This window comes from Triticum urartu, chromosome 3A (genome assembly GCF_056163025.1).
Source record: "Triticum urartu cultivar PI428250 chromosome 3A, HENAU_Tu73, whole genome shotgun sequence".
Lineage (NCBI taxonomy): Eukaryota > Viridiplantae > Streptophyta > Magnoliopsida > Poales > Poaceae > Triticum > Triticum urartu.
Window position 1 is genome coordinate 25,512,380 of NC_141875.1, and position 16,720 is coordinate 25,529,099.

Genomic DNA, 16,720 nt, shown 5'->3' on the forward strand with positions numbered 1-16,720 from the left:
GCTCAATAGCCTCAGGCCCTACAGCATCAACAGCTGGCTAGACTTCACAGAAGCCTTCGTCCGCAACTTCACCAGCACCTACAAGCGGGCTCCCAAGCCCAGACAGCTCTCCTTGTGCATACAAGGCCCTGCCGAATCCACTGGCGACTACCTCACGCGTTGGGCCAAAATCCGCAACTCTTGCGAAGGGGTGCACGAGCTGCAAGCCATAGACTACTTCACCGCCGGATGCCGAGAAGGCACCCTCCTTAAGCACAAGCTCCTCTGCGACGAGCCGACTACCCTCGAAGAGCTTCTGGTCATAGCGGACAAGTACGCCACCGCCGACTCCTCAATGAAGACTGAACTCCGGGTAGACACGTCCGGGAAGGTAATCAACCCAGCGCCCAAGACGCCGGCTAGGGACTCCGGCCGACGCCCGTACCAGAACGACCACAAGCGCAAGGGCCCCGTGCCGCTCTCCACCAGTCGGCAGGTGGCCACAGTCGAAGACGAGCGGCCCAAAGGGCGGCCCGCACCCAAGAAGCAGAAGGGCGGCAGGCCGGCTTGGCAGCCGGCTTTCTCCTACGAGCAAACTCTCGACGCCCCGTGCAAGTTCCACAGCGGCGCGAAGCCATCCAACCACACAACCCGGAAGTGCCACTGGCTCACCCGAATCTCCAAAGGCGAAGGGCTCGCGCCGCCTCCGCCTGCTGGTCCGTCGCCTCCGGCTCTGCAGCTGCCGACCGCTCGGCCAGCAGTCGGAGCTGTGCACGATGAGTTCCCCGATGAGCATGCCGCCTATGTCGTCTTCACAAGCCAGCCCGAAGGCCGGCGTAGCAGACGCCGAGAGCTCGAGGAAGTCAACGTGGTCGCTGCCAACCCCACCGAGCACATGCACTGGTCAGAAAAGCCTATCAGCTGGAGCCGGGCCGACCACCCAGAGGTGATGCCATCTCCCGGCTCTTATGCGTTGGTTTTGGATGCCACCCTTGCAACAGACAGACGTGCCGCCCGTTTCTCCCACGTGCTGATAGACGGCGGGAGCAGCATCAACATCCTGTACCGTGACACCCTGGAGAAGCTGAACGTCAAGACGAAGCAACTCATGCCTACTCGGACTGTGTTCCATGGCATTGTACCTGGCCTGTCCCGCGCCCCCATTGGCAAGATCAAGATTGATGTTCTCTTTGGGGACAAGGATCATTTCCGCCGAGAAGCAATCTGGTTTGAAGTGGTGGACCTGGAAAGCCCCTACCACGCATTGCTTGGCCGTCCCACCTTGGCCAGGTTCATGGCTGTTCCCCACTATGCTTACCTCAAGATGAAGATGCCGAGCGCCAAGGGCATCCTCACCGTAGCCGGCGATTACAAGAAATCTTCCGACTGCGCTGCAGCTAGCAGCCGCCTGGCCGAGTCCCTTGTGATTGCCGAAGAAAAGAAGATGTTGGACCGAGTCGTGGCCATGGCCAGCAAACAGCTGGCCCTGTCCCCCGATCCAAAGGAGTGTGATGCCCAAGGATCTTTCCAGCCGGCCAAGGAGACGAAGAAGATACCTCTTAACCCAGAGCGCCTAGAAAGGTTTGCTGTCATCGGGGCAAACCTAAACAGCAAATAGGAAGGCGAGCTCGCGGACTTCCTTTGTGAGAATTGGGATATCTTTGCATGGTCCCCCAAGGACATGCTGGGTGTTCCGAAGGAATTCGCCGAGCACAAGCTACACGTCCGAGAAGGCGCAAAACCAGTCAAACAACCCCTCCGCCGACTGTCGGAAGAGAAAATAAGGATTGTGGGAGAGGAGATAGCCCGGCTTTTGGCAGCCGGCTTCATTATGGAGGTCTTCTTTCCAAAGTAGCTCGCCAACCCAGTCCTCGTGCTAAAGAAGAACAACAAGTGGCGCATGTGCATAGACTACACGAGCCTCAACAAGGCCTGCCCCAAAGATCCCTTTGCCCTACCAAGGATTGATCAAGTGATAGACTCCACGGCCGGATGCGAGCTGTTGAGTTTCTTGGATGCTTACTCAGGATACCACTAGATAAAGCTAGATCCGGCTGACCGCCTGAAGACCACCTTCATCACGCCATTCGAAGCTTTCTGCTACCTGACTATGACATTCGGCTAAAGAAATGCCGGTGCCACTTTTCAGCATTGCATGCAGAAGTGCCTCCTCAAGCAGCTCGGCAGAAATGCCCACGTCTACGTAGACAACATTGTGGTGAAGACGGAGAAGCGCGACACCTTGTTGGAGGACCTCAAGGAAACATTTGAGAACCTGCGCCGGTTCCAGATCAAGCTCAACCCCGAGAAATGCGTGTTCGGAGTGCCAGCCGCCCAGCTCCTAGGCTTCCTGGTCTCCGAACGCGGCATTGAATGCAACCTAGTAAAGATCAAGGCCATTGAGAGAATGGAGATTCCCACCAAACTTCGAGACGTCCAGAAGTTCACCGGGTGCTTGGCCTCCCTGAACCACTTCATCAGCCGGCTCGGAGAGAAAGCTCTCCCCCTCTACCGCCTCATGAAGAAGACCACTCACTTCGAGTGGAACGACCAAGCCGACCAAGCTTTTCACGAGCTAAAGAAGATGCTGGCCACGCCGCCTGTCCTGGCGGCGCCGACTGAGAAAGATCCCATGCTCCTCTACATTGCTGCAACCAGCCAAGTGGTCAGCACCGTCATCGTAGTCCAGCGCCCAGAAAAGGGCCGAGCCCAGCCGGTCCAGAGGCCGGTGTACTATTTGAGCGAGGTGATGTCTACCTCGAAGCAGAACTACCCGCACTACCAGAAGATGTGCTATGGCGTGTACTTCGCCGCCAAGAAGCTGAAGCCCTACTTCCAAGAGCACCCCATCACGGTCATATGCACCGCCCCGCTTGTCGAGATCATAGGCAGCCGGGATGCATCCGGGCGGGTGGCGAAATGGGCCATCGAGCGGGCCCCCTACACGATCTTCTACCAGCCTCGCACCGCCATCAAGTCCCAAGCATTGGCCGACTTCCTCGTTTACTGGGCCAAGACCCAGTACCTACCGCCAGCTCCCGACTCCACTCATTGGCGCATGCACTTTGACGGGTCCAAGATGCGCACCGGCTTGGGAGCCGGCGTCATCCTCACCTCTCCCAAAGGCGACAAGCTCAGATACACGCTGCAAATTCACTTTGCCGCCTCCAACAACGCGGCCGAGTACGAGGCGCTCATACACGGGCTCCGGCTTGCCAAAGAGCTCGGCATACGCCGGATCCAATGTGACGGCGACTCGAACTTGGTAGTCGAGCAATCATCCGGCGACTGGGACGCCAAGGACGCAAATATGGCAAGCTACCGCTTCCTCGTTCAGCAGATTAGCGGGTACTTTGAAGGATGCGAGTTCCTCCACGTACCGCGAGCCGACAACGAGCCAGCTGATACCCTGGCTCAAATAGGCTCCACTCGGCAGGCAATACCAACCGGTGTCTCTCTACAACGCCTCCTCAAGCCGTCTATCAAGCCGTCTCCAGAGTCCGATTCCATCTTCGTGCCGCCTGACCCCGACGCGGCCGGGTCCGGCTCGAAGAACCAAGCAGGTGACCCGGGGACTTCGGTAGTCGGCCCGGGGACGTCAGTAGGCGGCTCGGGGACTTCCGTAGTTACGCCCGACCCGGGGACTGCTACACCCGGCTCGGCGACTGCGATAGTCGGCCCGGGGACTGCACCAACACAACAGGCGGCGGCCGAATCCGGCATTTCACCACCCAGCCCGCCCGCCCTGGTCGTAGTAGCCGTGTTGGCAATAGAAGAAGTCGCAGCTCCATCATGGGCTCAGCCCATCCTCAACTTCCTAATAAACCAAGATCTGCCAATTGACGAAACAGAGGCAAGACAAGTCCAACGCCGAGCCGGAGCATACACAATCGTCAACAGAGAGCTCGTCAGGCGCAGTGTCACTGGAGTCTTCCAGCGATGCGTCGAGCAAGAGAAGGGCATTGCAATCCTCAGAGACATCCACCAAGGAGAATGCGGCCACCATGCGGCCTCAAGATCACTCGTCGCCAAAGCTTTCCGCCATGGGTTCTTTTGGCCGACGGCTTTGGATGACGCCAAGGAGTTAGTTAAACATTGTAAAGGGTGCCAAGTCTTCAGCTCCAAGCAACACATGCCGGCTCCGGCACTCAAGACCATTCCCCTCACTTGGCCCTTCGCCGTTTGGGGACTGGACATGGTGGGCCCATTCAAGACGGCGCGCGGCGGCATGACACATCTTCTTGTCGCCGTGGAAAAATTCACCAAATGGATCGAGGCAAAGCCGATCAAGAAGCTGAATGGGCCGACTGCCGTGACATTCATCGCAGATATAACAACTCGCTACGGCGTGCCACACAGCATCATCATCGACAACGGCACGAATTTTGCCAAGGGAGCTTTGGCACGTTTCTGCGCGACGCAGGGCATCCGGTTGGACTTAGCGTCCGTTGCCCACCCGCAGTCAAACGGCCAAGTCGAGCGAGCCAACGGCCTCATCCTTTCCGGCATCAAGCCCCGACTGGTTGTACCACTGGAACGTTCGGCCGGCTATTGGCTCGATGAGCTACCGGCCGTCCTCTGGAGCCTGCGCACTACCCCAAACAAGTCAACCGGCTTCACTCCTTTCTTCCTCGTGTACGATGCCGAGGCGGTCATCCCAACTGACATCGAGTTCGACTCGCCTCGGGTAACCATGTACACAGAGGCGGAGGCCAAGGAAGCACGAGAAGACGGTGTCGACCTGCTGGAAGAAGGCCAGCTGTTAGCCCTCAGCCGGTCCGCCATCTACCAGCAGGGCTTGCGCCGCTACCACAGCCGGAAGGTCAGACCAAGATCTTTCCAAGAAGGCGACCTCGTGCTCCGGCTGATCCAGCGAACAGCCGGCCAGCACAAGCTCTCGGCCCCTTGGGAAGGCCCCTTTGTCATCAGCAGAGCGCTGGGAAATGACTCCTACTACCTGATCGACGCACAGAAGCCGAAGGGACGAAAGAGAGACAACTCCGGCAAGGAGTCGGAACGACCATGGAACGCCAACCTCCTCCGAAGATTTTACAGTTGAAATGCAGTATGTATCACGCTAACTTTTGTACTAAGTACGAGACAATAGGCCCCCCGAGGAGAGCTCGGGGACTGCCATCTTTTATCTATAAATGAAGAGTATCATGCTGATGATCATGTCATTACATTCACTTTTTTCGTCCGGCACCGGGTTCGACTAGTCGGCCCGGTGACTGGCCGCCTTGAGTTATATTATAAGTCCTACCCGCGGTCAGACAAGTAGTGTGCCGGCACCCAAGCCTTCTCTTGCCAAAAGTCGCAGTTCGAAGAACCGGCTGTCCAGCTGGCAAAAGTTAAAGGCAGGAAAGGACACCCACACGAAAAAAGGCTAGGGACTAATGGACTAATATAACAAAAGCCGGTTTCTCTCCCACCACCGACCGACTACCAGAGTAGCCGGCCGGCCGGCTTCCATTCACCTCGCTTTAATCTAAGAAAGCTCGAGTACTTGCCTTCCCCAAATAAAAAAATAAATATAGCCAAGTTCTTCCTTAGCCGCAGGCTGCAGAGTAGCTGCCGGTTGGGAAGGCAGCAGCTAGGGGAAGGCGGCAAAGGAAACAGCCTAAAGATAAAAAGCATACGCGAATGGAAGCCAAACACACACACGATCATATTTACACAAAGGGCCTTCAAAAGGCCAGCATTCAACATAGTTTGAATACACCCCCAGTGGGTGGAACTGCGCAAGTTTAATAAAAAATTATTCAAAGAGTAACAAGCAGGAAAAGCAAGGACGGCAGATTAAGCCAAGGGAGCGACTGGCGAGTCGGGCAGGTCGGTAGAGACGGCAGTGCTGGCTGGAGGAGTGGCCGGCTGGCGAACCTCGGCATGATCACCACCTCCCGCAGAGGGCGCGCTAGCATGCGCCTCGTTGCTGGAGGCACAGTCAGGCTGTGGCTGGCTGGCCGCTTCACCGGCCGGCTCGACGTCGTCGCCTTCCTCCCCTTCGTCGTCTTCACCTTCATCGCTGGAAGCTATCTCCTCCGCCAAGTCCTCACCCGCTGCCGGGTCCAGCCCGAACCATTCCTCCGGCTGGGCAACGCCGTCGTCATTTATCTCAGGAGCAAAGACGCTGATGTCAGTCGACTCGGCGGTCGTTGAGGCACGCTGAGCGATAGCCGGCCGCACCTCCTCCATCTCCTCGTCGGCCTCCAGCCGCCAGGTGCGCAGCTGGTCCAGGTTCAGCCCGGGATACCAGGCTCGAACGAACTCCAGCGCCCGCCCAGCTCCAAGCCGGGCCGCCGATGCCTTCCAGGCCTTGAAGCGGCCAACCGCAACCTCCAGCCAGTCGGCAGTCCGACTCGGGGTGCGGGGAATCGTTTCGCCTGGCCAGAGGGCGGCCAACACCTGCGCCCCGGCGCGCTGGAGGCGGCGGAGCATGCGGTGAGCCGGCTGCAGCCGGGCTTGAACTGCCAAGAGTTGCTCCTCAAGCGTCCGGCTCGCGTCCGGCGCGATTTCAGCCCCCGCCTGCCGGCGCGCCTCGCGGTGGGCCTCGATGGTCTGGGTGGCAAAGACGGAGTAGCTGGGGAAGTAGTCTGCACAAAGAACAAAAAGCAGCACAAGTCAGAACACAAACCACGGGGCAAGGGGCAAGCAAGGAGTGAGGAAGGCGGCTTACCATCGATCAGATCCTCAATCCGGCCGAAGCCCTCGCTCAGCGCTTGTTTTGCCTCAGCCCAGCCCGCCGCTTCGGTCTCGAACTCAGCTTTGAGGGCGTCCTCGCTGTCCTGCGCCTTCTTCAGGGCCGCCTTGTAGCTCTCCTCCTGGTCGGCCAACTTCTTGGCCAGGAGGTCACGCTCCAGGACCAAGGCATTGTACTCGGCTTCCTTGGCGTGAAGGGCGGCCTGGGCCCTGCTGAGCTGCCCCCTCAAGTCGGCATTGGCTCCTGCAAGCATGAAGACAAAGGAAAAATCAATAAGGAAGAAGTCGTCAGGGAAGATCCGACCCGACTGCTCAGCAGTCGGCCCGAATCTCGGGGACTACACCCAGTGGGTGCGCTGACGCGCCCCCATAGGAGATGAACGAAACGAAGCACGCACTCCGGCTGCTGGTCAGGTCCTCGGTTTTCTGGCCCAGCTCCTGAGCCTGGGAGTTGAAGACAGCAGCGCGGAGGTTATGGTATTCCTGGAAGATCAGACAGGATGCAAGAATAAGATAGCTGTCAGGACCTAGCAAGTTCCAAGCCGCCTGCTCGGCAGCCGACTCGGAACTCGGGGACTACACCCAGTGGGTGCGCTGACGCGCCCCCACGGAAGAAATCAAAAAAGCAAAACAACCAAGGTCAGAAGGCTCACCCGGATGACGGCCTGCATCGTGAGGAACTCCTGGGTATATCACTGCAACGAAGCGGCCTAGGCTTGAAGCCGGTTCCGGACCTCCTGGGCTGCCGTGTTCAGCTCGGCCGTCCCCCCGCTGGGCATCCACAAGAACGTACTGGCGCTGGCCGCCTCTAGGGCCTCCGCCGTCTGGCTGGCGCCCGCAGCTCGGTGCGACTCCGGCACGGAAGTAGCTCCCCCTGCGTGCCGGCGAAATGCCGGCTGCACCTCGAGGCTGGCCCCTGCCTCCGGCTCGCCCCCGGCCGGCTGCTCTGGCGCTGCGGCTGGTTGGCCGCTTTGGCCCGCTCCAGTCGGCGCCGTCCGCGGCGCCTCCTCCACGAAGACCACATGGTCCTCCCTCCTCTCCATCACCGGCGGGTCTTGGTCAACCTCCTCCGATGGGGGCACGGGGATGTCGGGGGCCACGGCGCGGAGGGGAACGACGAGCAGTGGAGGCTGGTTGTGCGAAGCCTCCACCTCCGTCTCCGCGGCTGCCGCCTCCGCCCGGGTCATGGCCGCCGCGTCGGCCTGCTCCTGTGCCGCCTGGGCGGTCCTTCGCTCCGCCGCCTCCCGCTCCTCCCGCACCTCCAGTGCGTTCCGCTCCGTGGCCTCCATGAGGTCGGCGCGGGGATCCACGCGGCGGGAGCCTGAGGACCCCCCAGTCGGCCCGACTACGAAGCCGCCAGGACCTCGCTCGAGGGAAAGCGGTGCCCTGCCTGGCGAGAAAAGAAAGGTTTAGAAGAGCCTCAATCGAAGAGGACAAAAAAATATACAAGACGTTTGATGACTTACGCCGAGATCGCGTGCGGCTGTTTCACCGCCTTGCGGTAGCGGGCTGCCATCACGGCCGCCTCATCCCGCTTGGTCGCCACCATGGAACCCTTGGATTTCTTCGGCCGGCTGCCGAAGAAGGTCGACGCGGCCCGGCGTTTCTGCGCGCCGCCACGGCCCGCCGACGCGGCAGACAGGCCCGTGCCTTGATGATCAGGCGCCGGCTGGCGGTGCGGAGCGACTTCGACCTCGTCATCGTCCGCCCAGTCCTCGAGGCCGGCCCCGAGCCCCACGCCTCCTGCCTCATCGCCTTCCCCCACGATGGCGTCTTCCATGGCGGCCGCTCCCAGGTCCGGATCATCGACGTCGTCCACCGTGCGGTCGGGGAGGAGCTGGCGCTCTACCCCTGCGGTCCCAGCCGTCGGCGGAAGAAGAGGGTTCTGCTAAGGGCAAACCAATTGATCAGAAGTCGGCCATCATGAGGCCGGCTACAAAAAATAAGAAAAGAAGAAAAACTTACGGCAGGCGGAGGGTTGGCGCGAGAATACGGCCCCTTGCCGTATCGCCAATCCTCGGCGAGCTTGTAGTTGGAGATGTAGTTCACCGTGTAAGACACCTCGGCATGAGGCATCTCGCTGGTGCTCAGCCGGCACGGGTCGAAGCGGCCGCTCATCTGGCAAATCATGTGAGGCTGGCCTTGGAGCGGAAGTACTCGGCGCTCCATGAAGGCAGCCACCAGGTCGGCTCCGGTCAGGCCCTCCGACTGGATCATCACCCGGATTCGGGAGACGGCTGCGTTCCCGGCCTGAGACAACAACCTAGCCCGGTAGCTCCACGAGGGTTGCCTCCCAACCGGCGGGCCGGCTACGTAAGCCGGCAGGTTGACGAAGTCGCCTTGCTGGGCGGCGTTCTTCACGTAAAAATAGGACTTCTGCCAGAGCTTCACCGACTGGATCAGCGGGATGGGCGGGAACGGATTTTTCTCGCCCGTCCGCCTCATGGCAATGAAGGCTCCGCAGGGGGCGGGCACGCCCACGACTACGGTGCCGAGCTTGCTCTGGAAGAATTCTCCCCAGAGCTCGAGAGTGGGGAGAACCCCAAGAAAGCCCTCGCACAAGGTGACGAAAGCCGACAGCAGTATCACCGCGTTGGGCGTGAGGTGATGCGGCTGGAGGTGGTAAAATTCAAGAAAAGCACGAAGGAATCCGCTCGCCGGGAGGCCGAAGCCGCGCAGGCAGTGCGAGCGGAAGATTACCCGCTCGCCCTCCTCCGGTGCCGGCAAAATCTCCCTCGCCAGCGCACGACGAACCTGCTTGTAGTTCTCGCCCGGCAAACGCCGCGTCCGGCGGAGGAACTCAACGTGGTCCTCGTGGACGTTGGAGCCATCCCACGAGCTCGACAACGCCATGGGAACGACGCGGCGAGGAACAAGACGATACGACGACGGAGACGCGCACGACCCTGCTACAGCGGGACCAAAGGAACCGAGAGGTCCGATGGCGGAGCGGCGCGGCAATGGGTCGCTACGGCGGCGAAGGGAAGAAGAAGGAAGGTGAGAAGGGGCGGAGCGAGGGAGAGCGTGCGAGCCTCTACCGCTCCCCCTCCTCCCCCTACTTATCGACCCGCGCGGCGGAGCCGAGGAGGCGTGGTGTGGGGGAACGTGGGATCAACTGCACCCACTCCCCCACGTCCCGCGATTATTGCGCCCTGATGGCGTAATAAAACTGCCGCGGGAAGGCGAGCGGTCCGTTGTGGGCCACAGAAGATCCGTGCTCGGGCCGAGGCCTAGGAGTGGCGGGCCCGGGCCTGCGGCGGCGTCCCATCGCGCGCGTGCGTTGGCAGGTTTTCCTTGCCACGTGGCCCGTGGGATGGCGCGCGGTCAGCTCGCAAGCCGACCCACGTTCCCGCCTGCAAGAAACGGAGCTTTCCGAAGACGGCGCGCATAAGCAAAGCGGTTCCTCAGGATAGGAAGCTGACCAAGCTTCTCGTCCCTTTGTCAGCCTTGAAGCTCGATCAGCTTCGGGGACTACTGTCGGAGTAAATAACCACAGGTAGCCTAGCCGGCCCCCCTGGCCCTTCTGAAAAAATTACGAGCCGATCCGGCCCTCAAGAATCCAAGACGTGGGGCCGCCGTCCCCTTGCCGGCTGTCTCCTAGGCCGACTATCGGAAGGCGGTCCGGCTTTAGTCCTCATGAAGAAAGCCGCGGGAGGGCCGGCTCCAAGAAGCCGGCCACGAGAAGGCCGACTCTAAGAGGCCGGCTCCCACAAAGCGGTCAAGATCGTACCCTCGAAGTCTGCATCCACATAACGGCGATGTGGTGGGGCGTGGCTACAGTAAAGCCTGCCACCTCCGAATCGCAGAGCACACCTGGCATAGTGCGTCGTACGGGGTGGCCATGACCCGTCCGGCGCGGCATTGTTGCCATATTGACCCTGATGCCACCCACGATGGGCTGTCAGCGCGGCCCACGGGCGGTGGGCCCCTTCAGGTAGAGAGACACCCGAAGGCGGCCAGGCCTCCCCCAGTCGGCCCAAGACAGGGCCGACTCCCCGCAACCGGCTTGCCTCCTCCCTCGAAGGAGACGCCCCATTAAGGAGACAAGACGCGGTGAGGCTACAGCGATCGCACGCCGGGCGGCGGCACTGTAGCCACACCCACCTCGGCGAAGCCCTCGTCACCAGGTTGAGGCAACAGTAACCAGCCACCGACAAGGCCCTGGACAATGGGGCCTGCCTGTCGACCAAGGAGCCGGCAGCCGGCGAGACCCAGCAGCTGGTGGGCCCCAGCAGCCGGTGCAGAAGCCGGCGAGCGTAGACACAGACGGCTGGGGCCCACGCCCAGCCAGATTATCATTGTACCCCCGGGGGGTGGGCCTATATAAACCCCCCGAAGCACCCATGCAAAGGGTGGATGAGAGCTAGTTTTAGACGCCACATAGAGAGGAGAGGAGAGCAAGCCGTGCCCTTCTTCTTCCTCTCGCCAAACAGCTCAAGGAGCATCTTGTAGCCACTCGTTCATCTAGTGATCATACGGAGACCCCGCAGAGCAGCAGTAGGGGTGTTATCTCCTCGAAGAGCCCTGAAGCTGGGTAAGATTCGCCGGATGTCTTCGCCTCATCCCGCTTCCAGACACCGGCGACGTCTTACTGGCTCCCACAATGATAAGTCACCCGTTGGCATATGTCGCACCTACCACCCGACAACTCTTCAGGTCGTTGGTTTCCTCTTTCCAGGCCCCCGCTTTACTGCACTTGTTGCCGTCTCCAATCCACGATATGATGATCCCGCTCTTGTTGCTGCTCTTTGCTTCCTTCTTTCTCCGATTCACGCCGCCTGCCGGCGCGACCTGCTCATCCAAGAGATGTGGCGACCTGAACATCACCTACCCGTTCTGGCTGGAGGAGCCCGGCCGGCCGCCCTGCGGGTCCCCGTCGTTCCAGCTCAATTGCAATGGAAGCCAAGCGCTCCTCAGTCGCTCCAGCTTGCGGGGCTACCAGGTCGTTAGTGTCTTCACCGAGAACTCCTCCTTCATCGCCGTGGACAACAACCTCCCGCTAGATAACGGCTGCCCCAAGGGGTGGTTCAACATCTCATTAGATCTCGGGCTGAGTCCGTACGTCATCAGCAACAAGAACAGCGAGCTGCTCGTCCTTGACAAGTGCACGGAACAGCTGGTGACGCCGCCTGGATTCAACCGCACGTGTTGCGCCAATCAGTCCTTCTTCCGCCTTGGCGGGGAGTACGGCAGTCACCGTGAACCGGGCGTTGTCCCGCTGGCCTGCCGTCTCTCGGTCGTGCCGGTTCTTGGTTTTGCGGATGGCGACGATTACGTCTCCAGCATGAGGCAAGGGTTCCTGCTTGAATGGGCAGTTCCGTCAGATAATTGTGCCAAGTGCGAGGCAAGCGGCGGGCTGTGCAGGTATGCCAACGACGGCTCCGGGTTTTTCTGCAATTGCTCCGGCGACGTGTACCCTGAGAAGTGCGGTGAGTCCAGAAAATTAACTAGCTCTGCTCTCCAGTTATATCTTTAAATGTTTATTTACAATTTTACATGAAGCGCTCTTGCATAGTTCCAAAAAAACAAGATCAGAAAATTAACTCTGCGCACTGAATCTCATTGCTTCGTCAATTCTTACACCTTTGAACTTGCAAAGCAAACTAGTGTCAGGGAACTAATGCTCTCGCAACTCACGGTCAGAGGAGACGATGGTTTTGCGTCGCGTTCAACTGTGCGACTTTTCTCGTTTATTTTTCCTCTATTTATTGAGTACAGAAGGGAAACGGAGTGGCCGGTAGTTTCCTACCTCTACGCCACGACCCTGACAACTCGTGCCATCCCACGAGTTCGCGTCGTGCTAAACCACCCGAGCTAAACGCATGGGCTAATGTGACGTGGTCACATCATGCTACAGGCCCATGCAGCCTACATGCAAGGCACGCACAAGTCGCGGGCTCTCGCCAAACAAACTGGGCTGAAAAACTAACTAGCTAACGTTTATTCTTAGCGACTAGATTAGCTAACAGATCACCCCCTAATCTTGTCGCCTCAGACATGCCGATCTTCCCCCTCAGCTCCAGGAACCGAATCCGTCCGAGTGCCTTCGTGAGAATGTCGGCAAGCTGGTTGGCGGTGTTGACGTAGTCGATGCTGATGCGCCCATCCTCCACGCACTCACGGATGAAGTGATAGCGCAAGTCAATGTGCTTGCTACGATCGTGGAAGACGGGATTCTTTGACAAGGAGATGGCCGACTTGTTGTCAACCAGTAGCTTCAGCTGTTTGATCTTCACGTTGAGCATCTCTCCAACCAGCCGAGCTAGCCAAATGCCCTGGCAGGCAGCAGTAGTGGCGGCCATGTACTCGGCCTCGCATGAGGAGATCGCCACCACACGCTGCTTCTGGGACTGCCAGCTTACGGGGCTGCCGCCGAGGAAAAAGAGCACTCCCGTCGTGCTTCTCCTGTTGTCGATGTCGCCGGCGTGATCCGCGTCGCTGTACCCCAACAGCTCTGGCGTGCCCTTCCCGCGGACGTAGGCACACCCGTAGTCGATCGTGCCGGCGATGTACTTCAGGAGCCTCTTCACCGCTGCGTAGTGATCAGATGCCGGCGCCTCCATGAAGCGGCTCAGATATCCGACGGCGAAGGAGATATCCGGCCTCGTGTGAACGAGGTAACGCAACCCTCCGATGATGCTGCGGTATAGGGTGCTGTCCACTGGCTTCTCCTTGCTGTCCCTGCTCAATTTCAGCCGCGCCTCCATCGGCACGTTGCCGGGGTTGCAGTCGTCCATCCGGGCGCGCTCCAGCAGCTTCTTGGCGTAGGCCGCCTGGCACAGCGTGATCCGATCACGCTCGTGGCGCACCTCGATGCCGAGGTAGTAGCTGAGCCGCCCGAGATCGCTCATACGAAAGAGCGACGTCATCTGGCGCTTGAAAGAGCTGATCTCCGACAGGTCCGAGCCGGTGATGATGAGGTCGTCGACGTACACGCCGACGAGCAGCAACTTGTTCTCCTCCCCACGCCGGTACACAGCGTGCTCGGACGGACATCGGTCAAAGCCCAGGGAGCGCAAGCTTTCGTCGAGTTTGGCGTTCCACGCCCTCGGTGCTTGACGAAGCCCGTACAATGCCTTCCGTAGGCGCAGCACCTTCTCCTCCTTGCCGGGCACGGCGTACCCCGGCGGCTGGACGACGTAGACCTCCTCGAGTAGGTCGCCGTTCAAGAAGGCGGACTTGACGTCCATGTGATGCACTGGCCAGGCGTGGTGCGCAGCGAGCGTGATCAAGATGCGCACAGAGTCCATTCGCGCCACCGGTGCGAACACGTCCTCGAAGTCCACTCCCTGAACTTGGACGTATCCCTTCGCCACCAGCCTCGCCTTGCGCTTTACCACCGCGCCATGGCCGTCCTTCTTGAGCTTGTAAACCCACTTGAGGCCTATAGCGTGGTGTCCAGGCGGGAGCTCCGTGAGTTCCCACGTGTGGTTGTCGACGATGCTTTGCAGCTCCTCGTCCATGGCGCTCCGCCACCCTGGTTCCTTCTCCGCATCAAGGTACGATGCTGGCTCCTCCCCTGCAAACAGGCAGAGAGGACTGTACACCGTCTCGACCTCCTCCGTGGTCTCCCATAGGTTCTCGAACGTGCGGTAGCGCCTTGGTGCCTCTGCTCCAGGGGCCGGCTCAGACGCACCCGTTGGCGGGGACGCGAACTCGACGCCGGACGCCGCTGAGATCGGCGTCATGAGCTCATGTGTCGTGGAAGTAGTAGGGGAGAACCCTCTGGCGTCGGGCGTGGGAGTGGCCGGAGAAGCCTCTCTGGGATCGGGCACGGGAGTGGAAGGAGCCGGCGAAGTTGTCGCCGATGCGTCATCTTGGGCGTCGCGGGGGTCGGCCGACAGGACGTGCTCGAGCTCGACCGTGAAGGTGTCCAGCGCCGGTGCCTGATCTTCTCCACCGGCCTCAGCGCGCCAGTCCCAGGAACCATCTTCGTCGAAGACGACGTCCCTGGAGACGTGTACACGGTTCGTCGAGGGATGAAGCACACGGTACGCCATCGAGCTAGGCTCGTATCCTAGGAACACCATGGGCACGCTCCTGTCATCAAGTTTCTTCAGGTTTGGCTTCGTTACCTTGACGTGTGCGATGCAGCCAAAGGTGCGCAGATGCTGAACGCTTGGACGACGCCCACACCACGCCTCGTGTGGTGTCATCTTCTCAACGCTCTTCGTCGTGGATCTGTTGAGGAGATATACGGCTGTCGTTACGGCCTCGCCCCAGAAGCGTCCCGGCATGCCCTTGGCCTTCAGTAGACTGCGCGCCATGCCGACGATCATTTGGTTGCGCCTCTCTACCACGCCGTTTTGCTGGGGCGTGTAGGGCACGGTGAGCTGCCGTCGCACTCCCTGATCGGCGAAGTACTCGCCGAGGCTGTGGGAGGTAAATTCACCCCCTCGATCTGTGCGCAGCACCTTGAGCTTGTGGCCGGACTCGAGCTCCGTCATGGCCTGGAACCGCTTCAGCGCTGCCGACGCCTCGTCCTTGGCGGTGAGCAGCACGAGCCACATATGCCTGCTGTGGTCATCGACCAGCAGGAGGAAGTACCTCTTCCCACCCGGCGTTGGCGAACTAATTGGCCCACACAGATCGGCGTGGACCATCTCCAGTGGTGTCGCGGCTCGGTTGAGAGCCCTGTCGGGGAAGGGTGCGCGTCGGTGCTTGCCGGCGAGGCAGGCCTCGCACACCCGATCAGCCTCGTCGAGGAGTGGTAGGCCATGCACCATGCCGTCCCGGGCAAGTTGACGTAGTGCCCGGAAGTTGACATGGCCGTAGCGCGCGTGCCAGCACCACGCGTCCTCGCCGCCGTGTACGCCGAGGCACACCGGCCGCGCCGGAGTGAGCTGAAGGATGTAGAGCCGTCCCGCGTTGCGTTGTACGCGGGCGAGCAGGCGCCCTCCCGGTTCGCGAAGTTGGAGTACGCCGTGATGGATCGTGGTCTCGTACGCGATCTCATCTAACTGTCCGATGCTGACTATGTTGCTGCACAAACGGGGTATAAAATACACCTCGGACAACACAAGATGCTCACCATTTTGACACTGGAACACGATTGTCCCCTTGCCCTCGATATGGACTGCTGATCCATCGCCGAGCTTGACCGTCCCGCGCACGCCGGTGTCCAGCTCGAAGAAGATGTCCCGCCGCCCGGACATGTGGTTACTGGCTCCGGTGTCCAGATACCACGCCATGTCGCAGCGCTCGCCTTCTGCCGCCGCCCGCGCCTGGGAGTGCTCCTCGTTCAAGAGCACGTGCTCACCAGCGCCGCCGGCGGTCACCACGATCTCGTGCGCGCTCGCAAGGAGGAGTGCTGACTCATGCGTTTCCTCCTGAGCCAGATTCACCTGCTCCTTGCGTTCGTGCCGTGGCTCGGTGCAGTCGCGAGAGAAGTGCCCGTTCTTGTTGCAGTTGTAGCACTTCACCTTGCTCATGTCACGGCCGCCGCCGCCGCGGCCGCCGGACCCGCCGGCGTTGTTGCCGCCGTCCTGCGGCAGGCGGGAGTCATTCCTCTTCTTCTGGTTCTTGCCCCGGCGGTTGTTCTGCCCGCCGTTGCCGTTGCCGCCACCGGAACCCTGCCCGGTCTCGCGTCCTTGACGACGCGCCTCCCACTGGCGTTCGGTGAGAAGCAGCTCCCCGCCGGCCTGGCTCGGCGTGGCCGCCCCGCAGCGCTCCTCGGCCGTGCGCAGCCGCCCGATTAGCTCCTCGACCGAGATCGTCCTTAGGTCGAGCAGCGTCTCGATTGCCACTGCGATCTGTGCGTAGCGAGAAGGGACAACCCGCAGGAGTTTCTGAACAACTCGTACCTCTTCCACGTTGTCGCCGAGGGTGCGCAGCTGGTTGACGAGGCTCGTGATCCGCATCCCGAAGGCGTCGAGGGACTCGCCGTCGCGGAAAGCGATTTGCTCGAACTCTGTGCGCAGCCGTTGTGCGGTCGCCTCGCGCACACGGTGCACTCCCATGCGCATGACCTTGATGGTGTCCCAGGCCTCCTTCGCCGTCGCCTTGACGACGAGGACGCCGAGCATCTCCGGTGGGACAGCTC

General features: G+C 60.6%; 1 protein-coding gene across 1 annotated transcript; it reads left to right on the forward strand.

Moving 5' to 3' along the window:
- Nucleotides 1-11,398: 11,398 nt before the first annotated feature.
- On the forward strand, nt 11,399-12,154 carry LOC147978070 (LEAF RUST 10 DISEASE-RESISTANCE LOCUS RECEPTOR-LIKE PROTEIN KINASE-like 1.2). Its single transcript, XM_087514634.1, has one exon. It carries the CDS (start codon nt 11,399-11,401, stop codon nt 12,152-12,154), a length of 756 nt encoding a protein of 251 aa, XP_087370760.1.
- Nucleotides 12,155-16,720: the final 4,566 nt, after the last annotated feature.

What these genes read in the sequence shown, in the direction of transcription:
- LOC147978070 (XM_087514634.1), top strand. Translation starts at nt 11,399, where the DNA reads ATGATGATCCCGCTCTTGTTGCTGCTCTTTGCTTCCTTCTTTCTCCGA.